The 13,581-nt window shown below is 35.5% G+C and overlaps 3 protein-coding genes across 8 annotated transcripts; 2 read left to right on the top strand and 1 right to left on the bottom strand.

The window, feature by feature from the left end:
• The first annotated feature begins 3,208 nt into the window (after positions 1-3,208).
• Positions 3,209-5,069, top strand: LOC113761043 (pentatricopeptide repeat-containing protein At2g44880). Its single transcript, XM_027303851.1, has one exon. It carries the CDS (start codon positions 3,265-3,267, stop codon positions 5,044-5,046), a length of 1,782 nt encoding a protein of 593 aa, XP_027159652.1. The 5' UTR covers positions 3,209-3,264; the 3' UTR covers positions 5,047-5,069.
• Positions 5,070-5,082: 13 nt separating this feature from the next.
• Positions 5,083-7,138, top strand: LOC113761047. Of its 4 annotated transcripts, none has more exons than XM_027303860.1 (4): positions 5,083-5,316; positions 5,861-5,975; positions 6,541-6,601; positions 6,747-7,138. In XM_027303860.1, the coding sequence occupies exons 2-4, from the start codon at positions 5,878-5,880 to the stop codon at positions 7,032-7,034; spliced, it is 447 nt and encodes a 148-aa protein (XP_027159661.1). In that variant the 5' UTR covers positions 5,083-5,316; positions 5,861-5,877; the 3' UTR covers positions 7,035-7,138. The 4 variants fall into 4 exon arrangements, with proteins under 4 accessions (XP_027159661.1, XP_027159660.1, XP_027159659.1 ...); XM_027303859.1 differs by having other exon boundaries at positions 5,083-5,370; XM_027303858.1 differs by lacking the exon at positions 5,083-5,316 and adding an exon at positions 5,675-5,705.
• A 323-nt stretch (positions 7,139-7,461) lies between these two features.
• On the bottom strand, positions 7,462-13,128 carry LOC113761044. 3 transcript variants are annotated; one of them, XM_027303852.1, is made up of 6 exons: positions 12,888-13,128; positions 10,916-11,360; positions 9,944-10,254; positions 9,797-9,853; positions 8,720-9,162; positions 7,462-8,124 (listed from the first exon to the last, which is right to left on the bottom strand). In XM_027303852.1, exons 2-6 carry the CDS (start codon positions 11,296-11,298, stop codon positions 7,849-7,851), a joined length of 1,470 nt encoding a protein of 489 aa, XP_027159653.1. In that variant the 5' UTR covers positions 11,299-11,360; positions 12,888-13,128; the 3' UTR covers positions 7,462-7,848. The 3 variants fall into 3 exon arrangements, with proteins under 3 accessions (XP_027159653.1, XP_027159655.1, XP_027159654.1); XM_027303854.1 differs by having other exon boundaries at positions 8,720-9,150; XM_027303853.1 differs by lacking the exon at positions 12,888-13,128 and adding an exon at positions 12,696-12,769.
• Positions 13,129-13,581: the final 453 nt, after the last annotated feature.

Below are 13,581 nucleotides of genomic sequence, written 5' to 3'. Positions count from 1 at the left end.
TTTTATTGGAGAACTGGTTTATTTTTATTTTATTCGATAAATAAATTTGTTTATGAAAAAATGGGTACTCTGTTCTTATAATAGAGGAAAGCCATAAAGAGCTGAAGTTTTATTCGAAAACGAGTTTATTTTTATTTTATTCGATAAATAAATTTATTTATGAAAAAATGGGTACTCTGTTCTTATAATGGAGGAAAACCCTAAAGAGCTAGTCTTTTATGGAAAAGTGATACTTTATAGAAAGTGACCGCGATTTGGTTTATGAAATTATCCAAAAAAAAATTAGAATGAATTTGTTTATTTAATTAAATAATTATTATATATATATTTATATAATGCATTATATAATTATACTAATATTATTATAAAATATATAATTATAACTATATTATATATAAATATTAATTATACTAATATATTATATGATTATAAAGTATATTATATATTAATTATAATTTTTAGTATATATTAGAATATTTATAATAATAAATATAAATATAATTATATAATATATTATTACTATACACACATATATATTATAAATATATGCACATACAATATATATTTATAAATATATATATATAAAAATATATTATAGTTATTACCCTAAATATATTAGAGTTATTAGGGTATAGTTATTATAGTTATTATAGTTATTACCCTAAATATATTATAGTTATTAGGGTATATACCCTAATAATATATTTATATATATTTATAAATGTATATTATATGTGCATATATTTTAATATATATGTGTATATAGTAATAATATATTATATAATTATATTTATATTTATTATGATAAATATACTAAAAATTATAATTAATATATAATATACTTTATACTCATAAAATATATTAGTATAATTATATAATGCATTATGTAAATATATATAATAATTATTTAATTAAATAAACAAATTCATTCTAAATTGTTTTTTCGGATAATTTCATAAACCAAATCGCGGTCACTTTCTGTAAAGTATCGCTTTCCCATAAAAGACTAGCTCTTTAGGGCTTTCCTCTATTATAAGAACAGAGTACCCATTTTTTCATAAATAAATTTATTTATCGAATAAAATAAAAATAAACTCGTTTTCCAATAAAACTTTAGCTCTTTATGGTTTTCCTCTATTATAAGAACAGAGTACCCATTTTTTCATAAACAAATTTATTTATCAGATAAAATAAAAATAAACCAGTTCTCCAATAAAACACCAGTTCTTTATGACTTTTCTCCATAAATTATCCATTTTCCCATTTTTCCATAAGCTAATTTAGGGGAGGTTTATGAAATTATCCCTTATAATATATATGTGTATATAATATCAATAAATTATATAATTATAATTATATTTATTATTATGAATATAAGGTTATATAATGATTAAATTTAATATCTAATATACATTATAATTATATAAAATATTAGTATAAGTAATATTTATATGTATTATATAATTATAATTATATATTTATAATTGGAAGAGGGGGTTTACTCTCAGAGAAATTTGCAGTAGGAGCTTAGTCTTGGAAATTTGCAGAGGAAATGAACACAACGTCATTTCCCACTTGATTTTGCTTCGGTTAGCCACATTTACTTAACGGTCCGTTAAATGTTGGTTAAATTACCGTTTGAGGATGACATTTGATCAAAATTTGTTAATTCAGACACCAAATGTGTCATGCCCAAAAGATGAGGGACGAAATGTGTCTAGTGCCTAAAGTTTGGGGATGAAAACCGGTATTTTCCCATTTTTTAAATATCTACCGTGTGTACAGATTATACACTAGATAACCTATCATGGTTTCTGGCTTTACTGCATTCAAAATATTCCCACTCTAAACTTTCTCAACACATGGAGAAGGGCATGAGAGGTGACAATGCACAAACTAATGCTTCTCACTGAATTCCTTCAGCAGGCAGTCTTTTTCTCAACAACGAACCTCAGAACTTCCAAAGGACTTGCAGATAACAAGAACCAAAAGCTGCAATTACGTAGTTGTCCATTTGACTGTTAGCTAAGTACTATTTCTGCAAGGAATACAAGATAACCTGCTGTCATGCTTCTCTCTTTTATCTTTATTTGTTTATTTATTTTGGCAGGGGAGAGGGATGGCTCTGGGAGGAGAGTAGCAGGGAATATCAGAGGAAAGAGGTGCATGGAGGATAATCAAACAGAGCCACCAACTATGAATCAAAGGATAAGTTCAATATGCACCTAAGTATCATCTTACCAACTACCTAACAAACACAAGCAAATTGTAATTACCACGAGTAAAGAGAGTGCTTTACAGAAGAAAATAATGACTGTAGAGTAATTTTAGGACTTCAAATTGCAGCAAAAATGCAAATTTACCTCAGCATCAGATCGTGCAAATGCTATCAGGGGTGCCACACCACCTTCTCGTCCAATAGCAATGCTGATACACAAGCAACAAATGACACTTCAAATAGGAAGTAGCACAGGAAAAAAAAAAAAAAAGAGGCATGAAAGCACTACAAATTAGGAGCATTAGATAAAACTCCTCCGTCTTTGCATTATTTCGCGGGTCCTGTTTCTTATTATGCCTTGCCATAATGACCATATTCATGCCAAAAGTCCAATATAAACCACGGAAATACTTTTTAAGTCCACTTTTTTACAATCTTGCCTATTGAGCGCATTACAACAAACTTTAAACCCCCTTTTTTCCAGCAATATCATGACACCTATTAGTCTAAAACTCAGAGGAACCCCCCAATTTCGTTAAGACCTACATGCCTTTTACAGATAATTGCAGTTGTAAATTTGGACACCTTGTTCTTTTTCCCCCCCCTTTCAACGTCTTAGATATCTCCGCTATATTGAAGGTTTACCAGTATTATTTTACGCCCAGCAACCTTGTGTTTTATTTTTGAGAAAAAAAAAATACTCATCTCTGCCATAAACATCCGCTTATATTCTGACAAAGTAAAAGAACCCAAGGAAATCCCTCTTGCATAGAACAATGGATCAAGTCAATAATAGCACGTAACAAAATAAAAAATATATGGACATTTGGAGCAACAGCCATAACTTATAACCAAATAAAATAGAAAATCAGACAAATATATGCACACACACACACTATAACATTTTTCATATCCAGCATTAGAGAGCCATTAAATACAGATTAGCAAACCAATAACTAGGAAAAAAAATAAGAAATTAAAAGGCGCAGTTCCAATGGAATTATCGTCCTACGCTTTTTGGAGAGGGCGATGAAAGCTCCAGCTCCATGAACCAAAGGGAATGGGTATGGAGTCCAGCAGAGAAGAAGTGCCTCTTTCTCCTCCAGCGAAGGAACACCAAGGCAACACTTCTCCAGGTCCACGCTTTCATGATCCAAAACGCCCTCCAAACCAACGTTAACCTCCTCACTAAACTTATAACCACCTTTGCCACCGTCGTCCCCGCATCTGGTATCCACCATGCCCGCCGTATATTCGACTTCTGCCATCGAAAGAACGACACTTTTCTTTGCAATACAATGATTAAATCCCATTTAGCTGCGCGTCAGTATAGTGAAGCTACACGTCTGTATACATATTTGCTAAAAAATGAAGCGTTTAAGCCAGACAACTACACATTTTCCAGCCTTGCTAAGTGTTGTGGGCTAAATTTGGCGGTCTGGGAAGGCTTGGGAATTCATAATCACGCTATGAAAAGTGGGTTTGTATCTAATTTGTATGTTGGGACTTCATTGGTTGATATGTATGGGAAGTTTGGAGAAATGGGTTTTGCGAGAAAGATGTTCGATGAAATGACTGAGAGAAGTTCCGTTTCTTGGACTGCTCTCATTGATGGGTACGTGAAAGATGGTGATATGGCTGCGGCTTTGGGACTTTTTTATTTTATGCCGGAGAAAGATGTGGCCGCCTATAATGTGATGATTGATGCTTATGTAAAGATGAGGGAGATGGGTTTGGCTAGGAGTTTGTTCGAGACAATGCCGGAGAGGAATGTAGTGTCTTGGACTAGTATGATTGATGGTTACTGTAGTATTGGTGATGTTGATGAAGCTAGGTTGTTTTTTGACGCGATGCCAGAGAGGAATTTGTTTTCTTGGAATGCAATGATTGGGGGATATTGCCAAAATAAGCAACCCCATGAGGCTTTGAGGTTGTTTCATGCATTGCAAATGGAGAGGATGATTGAACCAGATGATGTTACTCTTGTGAGTATTCTTCCAGCTATTGCTGATCTCGGTGCTCTTGAATTGGGGAGCTGGGTTTACCATTTTGCTAGGAGGAAAAAATTGGATAGATCATCAAATCTTTGCACTGCCTTGGTTGATATGTATGCAAAGTGTGGAGAAATTGAGAAAGCTAGATGTGTTTTTGATGCCATACAGTTAAAAGAAACATCTATATGGAATGCTTTGATTAATGGGTTGGCAGTGAATGGGCGTGCTGAAGAAGCTCTAGAGGTATTTTTGGAGATGAAGGGTAAAGGGTTCAAGCCAAATGATGTTACCATGCTTGGAGTTTTATCAGCTTGCAACCATGGGGGTTTAGTGAGGGAAGGAAGGAGATGGTTTAAAGCAATGGAAGGATTGGGGCTTACCCCGAGAGTTGAGCATTATGGCTGTCTTGTAGATCTGTTGGGAAGGGCAGGATGTCTGGATGAAGCTGAAAGCTTGATTGACCGCATGCCTTACGAGGCTAATGGAATAATTTTAAGTTCTTTTCTATTTGCTTGTTACTATGCTAAAGATATTTCGAGGGCTGAGAGAGTAATAAGAAAGGCAATTGATATGGAACCTTGGAATGATGGGAACTATATTATGCTAAGAAATCTTTATGCCTGTGAGAGAAGATGGAATGATGTAGAAGAGATCAAAGGTTTGATGAGCAAAAAGGGGGCAAAGAAGGAGGTAGGTTGTAGTGTCATCGAGATCAATGGCAAGGTTTGTGAGTTTGTTGCTGGGGATAAACTGCACCCAGAGTCAGCTGTCATACACTTAGCCATGGAGCATTTGCAGTTGCACATGAAGGCAGAGAGTACTTATTGGTTCTGAACAACTTAAACTGATTGAAGCTTGAGCAAAGGACAAGCTTGATGATCGAGTTGCATCTTAATCTGAGAACTCCTTACAGAGGACCTACAATTATTCGTTGAATATCAAAAGAATCATCTACCATTAAATAACCATAAGAAGCGTGAAGATATACATTGGTCATTGAGCTTTCTTTTGTTTGTTTCTCCTTCAATTAGGGCTCAAAAATTGTTGAATGGTGTGTGGAAGAGGATGGCTTATGCCAATAACTTACTTGACCATCATTGCCAGGTGAAACTATGGAGAATCATAACTGAACCATGTATGGAGAGGATGTGTAAAAAGGTTTCCATTTTTCTTTTCCCCAACTGTCCTTAGGTTGTTCAATTGAGGTTCAGGATGCGTGTAATCTGAATGCAAGCCAGCATTTGCAATTCTATGATATGAGATTCCTTAGTCTTAATTTAACGCCATAGCTAGATAGAGGCCAGGAATCATGTTTCTTATTTTTTTACTAAAACCAAGTAATAGATTCCTTGCTTGCACTGACCTCTTAGGCTAACTAGCCATGCCAAACTTCTTAGCAACTTTTCTTTTTAGTATATAATGCCTCATACCTCCTAAACTGGATCATGTTCATTCCTACAAAATGGGTGCAGTCACGAGCTTCATGGGAAAGGGTGGATGATAATTTCACTCTTCTTTCATTTGCTCTATTTGTTTTGCACCTTTAGCTCTGAAATAAGTTTGACTCTTTATTCTCTGTCCTGCAAAAATGTAATTGATCCTTTTCACACGATGATTCTTACCTCAAGATCTTTATTTGCTTTGATAGGTTTGCCAACAGCACAGATGTTGAGCTTGCTGATGGGGACCCTTCATAGGCAGTTTATAGAGAAAGATGTGAACAGCTTTGAGGATTTCCACATGGCAATTCTTGACATCTTCAGGTAGGAATTACCATTTAATTCTGTTCACGTGCTTTTGCTGCTGCTGTTGAATAAATAGTTTTAGTTTCATTCCTCTGATAGAATTTGCCGTATGCTTTTGTACTTTCCTTGATAAGGAACTTGGAATCTGGATTGTGAAAATTTAGCCTCATACATCTTGTTTTCGTCCAATTGAAAGGTGGTGGCTTGTTGGCTTTAACTTGAGACTGGAAATGCAGATTTTTTTTTTTAATGCGAATTGACAAATTGTTGAAGTCTGTTTCATTTTTCATCTGTCATCATCCAAAGTAAAATGTGTAAACCTCTTCTTATTACGGAATTCTTGGACGCACAGCCAAAAAATAGACTGGAGATATATGTGTGCAAAATCTTGTTATATTACATTAGAATGTAGTTAAGACTAGGAGCTTGAATGGATAAAGTGACTTTAATACCCCCAAAGCTAATTTTAGCTCCTTGCCTTCTACTTGTTTAAAACAAAAGATCCGAGGAAATAGATCTTAAATATGTACTAGAGGAAACAGAGATTCACAAGATTGACCAACTTCTGCGATTTGATTTTCAGCACCATCAATGCGGCATTACCTGGTAAACACTATGATGTTCCTCCTCTGAAAGATGTTGAGGTCTCTTTCTCTCTCTCTTCCTGGTGACCATGCATTTCTTAAGTAGGCCTGTTTCAAAGATCTCTCTCTCCCTCCCTCTCTCAAGCACACACTCATTCAGACACTCGCATTGAGAATTCCTGGTAACCATGGATTTTTTGAATAGGCCTATTTCAAAGAATGGAGTTCAGCCGACGATTCAAATAAGAAAAGGCTGTTCATGGAATTAATGCAGAACAAGCTGAATCTTAGCAAGTTAGATGACTCCACCATCATTACCGGGCTTGTAACACCTCCAGCAGCAATGGTAGCCAAACGCGCAGGCGAGACCGTGCCCCAACTGAAATTGATCAAGGCAATTCCTGATGTCGTTTTTGTGCCATCAGCCACAGTGCTTGCCCTTATTTCCGTGAAACTATCCAGGAAAATGTTTTTAGGACAAGTAGCATCTTGAACACATAACCACATCCCCGTCAATAGGTATACAATTTTCATTCTCTCATGATCCTTTAACTCACAATGTGATTAATTACAAGGATATTTGAATTGGTCGATGTATCCGAGGTTCCAAGTTATCCACCGCTGGTTAATAAATAATCTTGCTCGTTATGAGCTGCCCAGGTGAAAAGTCCCTTAAAAGAGAGATGTCTAAATTTCATACAGCTGGTTGTTGTAGTACAAGACCTAGTTAATGCTATGCTGCCACTTCTATCTAACAAATAAACTCTATACTGCATGTTACAAGCTACACCAAACACAAGCTCTACTGGAGATAATCCCTAAAAGGCATAAAAGCTGGTGAATAAAATTTTAGGTCATTGCTTTTCTGACGGTGAACGCTCACAAGAAACCTGGGAATCCTACATAATCTGGTAAAGAAATGGCTGGAACTGCAACTGTTACTGCACTAAACTAAGAAGGTAACAGTTGAGATAGAATTACAAGCACCAATTTGATCCTAAAAAGAGTGCAATTCACCGTATAGGTTAATAAAGTTGTCAAATATTACGCTGAGGACATCTATCTTATTAATTTCTACTCAATCACATCTTATGCAAAATAGAAAATTCCACGTATACAGAACTAGTTCCAAGAACAGGTATGTACAGGTTCTCTACAAAAAAAAAAAAAAGAAATACTAGGAAAATATAGTGCGATAATAGAATTCCATATACAAGTTCCTCAGTAGAGTACACTACTTGCCAGGACTTTTAAACTCCTCGTCCTCCCACCTGGTTTAGCAATTGAAAAGAGTAGTAATGTGAGAGCTAACTGGAGGATCTGCGGCTCCACCTCCCAGAGGAAGCCTTCCGTCTCCCCTTTTTCCTCCTGCTCTTGGTGGCAGTAAGCTTGGCAATGGACCGTACTTTTGGAGGTGGTTGATTATCTGTTTGCTGGTCAGGTCCAGCAATAACTGTAGTGACAGTGCTATGCGGCTCGTCCTTTGCTACCTGGGGCTTTTCCATAGGCTGCATATGGACTTCATCAAAATTGTTTCTATCTTGTTTCAACCTCTCATCATATATCAATATTTCATCTTCATTCTGAAAGAAAAATGTACACAAATATATCAAGAAAAAGGATACACACTGACATACATACACAAATGCTAGAAGTAGACAGGATTTTGGGACTATTATGATGTCATACTGCTACAAGTAGACAGGATTTCAGGACAATTATGAAATCATACTTCCCATTTAACCACAAGTTACAACAACTATTCCAACATTATGGTTTCCAGAAAGAAGGAAAACAAAAAGCATTTGAATAGAATGATACACACAGAGCACACTCAACACAGCACTTCAAAAAGGGGAATTACAAGAATAGTGCCCATGCATCTGTAGGGGGAAATCAAGAAAAACAAGCCACACATTATATTGCAAAGAAAGAAACAGTAAAATGAGCAGAGGCATTAACTCAAAAATGCATGATCTGTAGAATTAAAGTCACCAAAGTACTAATAAATGTGAAGTAATTTGGCCACGAGTAATTTTATGCCCACCAATATTCTTTTAACAGAATGAGTCAAATTCTTTTACGACAAAAAGTTGACCCCGAAAAGCATCCTGGAAATGAATAACAGCTTAAAATGTAAGACAAAAATTGCTTGTACACCTAAGATGAGATAAATACCTTTATAAATGCACACCCGAGATGAGACTGATCCATGCCTTCAGTTACATCAGGGATATAGGACACTTCTCCAAGACTTGAGATTGCACCTTCAGGCATAATCACATTACCCATATTATAGTGTGACAAAAGCTGAGATGCAATATTAGAAGATCCTACTGGCATTCTGTCCCCATTATTTGGAGTAAAAGCAAGAGATCGAGCAGAGCTGGTCAAATTAGATGGTACAACCAAGCCCAAGTTATCCGCAGAAGAAAACTTTCCAGCATTTTCATTCATTACCTTGTCAAGTCTAAACTTCAGCTTGCTAAGTTGTGACTCTAAAAGCCAGATCTTCCTCAATAATTCCTCTGAAGAATTATCACCAAACCCCAATTCAAGCCACAACCTTTCATCACTGACTTTAGATTCATCATTGCCACTGATCTTGTCTGCAGAGTTAACTACCAACAAAGCTCAGTTAAAAACTTGGAAAACTACCAAACTGATATTCATGGATCATACATTACTAATTTTACACTGATGATTGGAAATTTTTCACCTAAAATTCCAGTAGCAAAACTAAGACTCTGTTTGTGAATGTAAAATTTTGAGTTATCCAATGATCTATTAAGTAACGGCTCAAGGAATTTTTTGTTTACTAATTCATTTGCAAGCAAGAGTACTTTAGTTTAGTTCCGTTACAGAGATACAATACATCACTTGAGCACAGCTACATTGGATGCAATAGGTTGACAAACTGATTGAAAAAGTAAAAGGAGAAAAATTGTAGCCAAGAAATAAGAAATCATGTGGATAAATTCTGCCACACCAGTTGATTATTCCAGTAAAGCCATCCAGGATAACAAGTCACCAGACTAGGCTTGAGAAAAAACTCACAAGAGAAACGTTTGGGATAAACAAGCCAAAGTGATCTTATCTTAAACAGTATGGAGGAAAAGTAAAAAACTTAAAACATTTGAAAACATAAATGATGACCTTAACAAGAATACTCAGTGTTTTGGCTAATCATTCATCTGACGTGAGTCAAAGCACACACTCATCAGTAGAGGACACTGTAAACAAGTCAAGTCTTACCTCGACTGGCCCAATCTTCATCCACATGAGCACCATCAGCAGTGTGAATCCTATTTTCTGTGAAATAACAATTGACAAGTTCATGGCCAACAGACAAATAGCAGTAAAAATTCATATCAATTCAATAAAACAGGTAAACATTAGTACCAAAATAAGAAAACAGATTATGATGTGACATATATGATGTTACATCCGTTGTGTCTTCAAGCCTTCTTCTTTTCTTTCTCCTCATAACTTTATCTGTTGGACCATCAGTAGAATACGGAGGTGACTTTACACCACAACCTTCCAATGGCAAATTCTCCAATAGATAATGCTTTCTTTGATCATGATTAACAACTTCCCTGTCATACTTTAGAGCTTGAGATCTTAACATCTTGACTTGTAATTCAACCCATTTACATCGCCACATAAGGGGTTGTATAAATGTCCTCCAGTGTGATGTCAATCTTTTCTTCCTGGAAGATCATTAACATGCAAAAACTGAATAAGAATACATATGGAACGAGTACCCAGTAGGTGTGCAGTGCAATTGTGAAACAATACAATGAATGAACAAAGTCTTATTCTTCACACTAAGATGAGAGGGACAAAGCAGTCAAGGAATTAATGCATAGTTGTAAAACAATCTGTACACTATTTTTTTTTTCTGTTATTGAAATTTATTTTTCAGACAGAGAGACAGAGACAAATGGTTTCACATTTCAGCTCATCAAACTCCTATCATGAAAAGTATCTCGTAAATAAGTTGGCAAAGGGAAAGGGGATGGACAAGATTGAGTTTATAGTCCACCCAAGCATCAACTGATATGCTACAATTCCATCCTACCTCCAAAACCAACACAAGCCCCATCATATGCACTGGATGCCTTTCTGATGGTATTTTCTATGGACGCATAGAATGAAGATGGAGACATTCAAATGAGTAATATAACTTTACTTGCATCTAGTCACTGAACTATGCTAATGAATTCTAAACAACTAATTTCATTATTGTTAGATTTTACAGCCAAAAAAGAGATTTCTATGAATTTAGCTTCTTGAAGCAAGACTTTGACTTTCTTAGTATCAATCATCCGCAACATAAAAGACAGGAAAGCTCTAACAAATGACTAATACCTCGTCCGGAATATGTCATTTAGTCGATCAACTGCCAGGGAGGAGGAACTGTAACCATGTAAGCCTGATCCTACTTCAGCATCACTAGTGTCTACAGCACCTTCAGAGTCAGAATCTGTGTCATCAAAAGAACTCAAACTGAAACTGTCTGTTGCATCTTGGCCTTCAGCTTCAACCAGCCCATTGCCATCAGAAGTTGCAAGTCCTGTGATGTTAACTTCCACATCCTTATTACAGTTACTCATTTCCAAGGCACAGTCATCACAGTTGCTTTCAGACTTCACGTACTCATCTTTAGAATCTATAGAAAGCACTCGATTCTCCTTCCCCCATGAGGATGTAACACCATCTGATCTTGCCTTGAGCTCTAACTCTGGACCCATGGCATTATACAACACAATCAGGGTGCCTTCCAGATTATCACTAAACAATTCACTCAGATCACCTACAGCACAATCAAATTATTCAAAATAGACTTATCAGGTGAGCAAGGACAGAAACAACTCTTGATTAAAGTGTAAAAACTTTTGTATATGTTGAACTAGTATGTGTAGAACGCCGGCCAGTTAAAACATCACTATACACCCCCATGACTCCTAAACGAAACCAGTTATTTGAAAATCATGCAAAAAATAAATAATAATTACATAAATAAAATAAAAGAAAAAAAGAAGCAGAAGAAGGAAGAGGAAGAAGAAGAAGAAGAATGCACACTGTTCTAAATATTTTTAAGCACCTAAACAGTGAGACAAAATGATGCCAAGAATCTAACTTACTTGAGCAAACAAATAGTTCTCTCCAGTAATGCGTCCAGAAAAAGTTCATTTGTAAGTAAATTAGGAATAATGAGAATAAAAGATTGAACATTTTAAAACTGCATATAAAACATTGGGGTGTTTGTGGAATTATCAAATTCTCACTACATGGCTGGCAACAGATTGATCATGCCTTTTTAGGTGCCATTTGCTAGAAATAGTACTTATATCTTATGAAATTAGCTCTACAACAAATACCTCAGTTAATCATCATCAATGGCTAGGCAAACAACTACAGATATAGAGTTCCTTATACTTCAATCCACTCATGGCTAAAAAATTCAGAAAGAGGCACCCTAATAATCCAAAACCAAACTATTTTAAAACTAAACCAAAACCAAACACGAACTCAAGATCTACTGATTGCAATCCAAAAGATTGTTGCATATCCACAGAATGCAGAAAACTACACAAGGCCTCAGCCTTTCAACTTCCCACAAAATGTCATACCACAAAGTATTGTCAACAGCAATGTCCTCATAAAATCAAAAGAATAACAGGCAAGAGGAACACTGTACTGGTAACTCACCTACACAAGATAAGCTAAAGTCTCATCTAAAACTAAACACCAGTCTTTACTGTGTAGGATAATAAAATACACAGCAAAAGAAATGATAAATTAGATAAATTAAGCAACTTTATAACAATATGTTGACTCTAATTACTTGAACAGCAATCCTTTAATTGAACGAACTACCAAGCCTTCTGAGCCCTCACTGGCAAGAAAATCCTTTTCTTCTTTTTTATATTTTTTTTGCATTTTCTAAGTTCTTTTCCAGTCAAGGGAAGCAAGCATTAAAATCCAAGAAATCTTTACCTGCCCAAAATTCAAGAATTAATTTGTCCTGGCAGGGGTATTGGCAGCAGGGGATACAGTCAGAGCAAAACGAATCAAATTTTAGCATAAACCCCAAAATCCCAAAACCACAAAAATAGAATAAGAAAAAATTGAATCTTTACTCAACTGTCAACATTCTTGAGCAATTAGTAACCAAATCCTCCACGTCAAAACCCTCCAGAACAGAACCAATGAATTCTGACCCCACAATATTTTCCCACACAAATCAAGTTTCCACGACACTCAACTGGAAATTTCACATAACCTGAAATCTAAAAAACCAACAAAAGGAACTTCAAGAAAATTGAATTACTGATACCTGTGTTGAGAGTATATGAGAATTCACCACCGGCAAAACTAGCTTGAGCAAGTGAATAGTGGTTATGGAGTCATGAGACTGAAAGATCCTCTCTCTCTCTCTCTCTCTCCTTTTTTTGGGGGAGATTTAGAAATTTTTAGTAGGACAGAGAATAATGAAAGCGTGAGGCAGAGGTAATTGTGGTGTTGTTTGGACGATGATTCTGGCGTCCCCGATGTCAATTGGTCGAGCTGTAGGCAACTGGACGCTAGTACCTTAATTTTGCCGACTTCCGCTTTCCTTTATTTTTCTTATTTCCATATAGTGTTCTTTGGATTTACAATCACATCCCTCAGGGATAACTAAATCACGATGGAATCCCTCAATTTCTAAAATATCTGATTAAACCCCTTCGAGTAGAGAATTAAAGACATCAAAAAACTTACCTCGTATTAAATTTACATCAAAAAAGTTACATTTTTCCCTCTAACTTTTATTTAAAACTTAGCATGAAACTGCATAATCTTATTCAAAAATTGCACATTCAACGCAAGCTATTTTTGTGACTGATTTTTTTTTTTTTGTCAATTACTGTAATTGTCTAAATGTCATTGTCCAAAGTTACATCTGCAGTCCCAAAATTCATCCAGTTAAAATTGAGGCAAAAATAGAAATAAATATTAACGAAAATCAAACGGTAGTTTATTCCTTTTGC

Source organism: Coffea eugenioides, chromosome 2 (assembly GCF_003713205.1).
Source record: "Coffea eugenioides isolate CCC68of chromosome 2, Ceug_1.0, whole genome shotgun sequence".
In the NCBI taxonomy this organism is placed as follows: Eukaryota; Viridiplantae; Streptophyta; class Magnoliopsida; order Gentianales; family Rubiaceae; genus Coffea; species Coffea eugenioides.
Note: the sequence above shows the minus strand (reverse complement) of the source record. Positions and strands in the feature narration are given on the sequence as shown.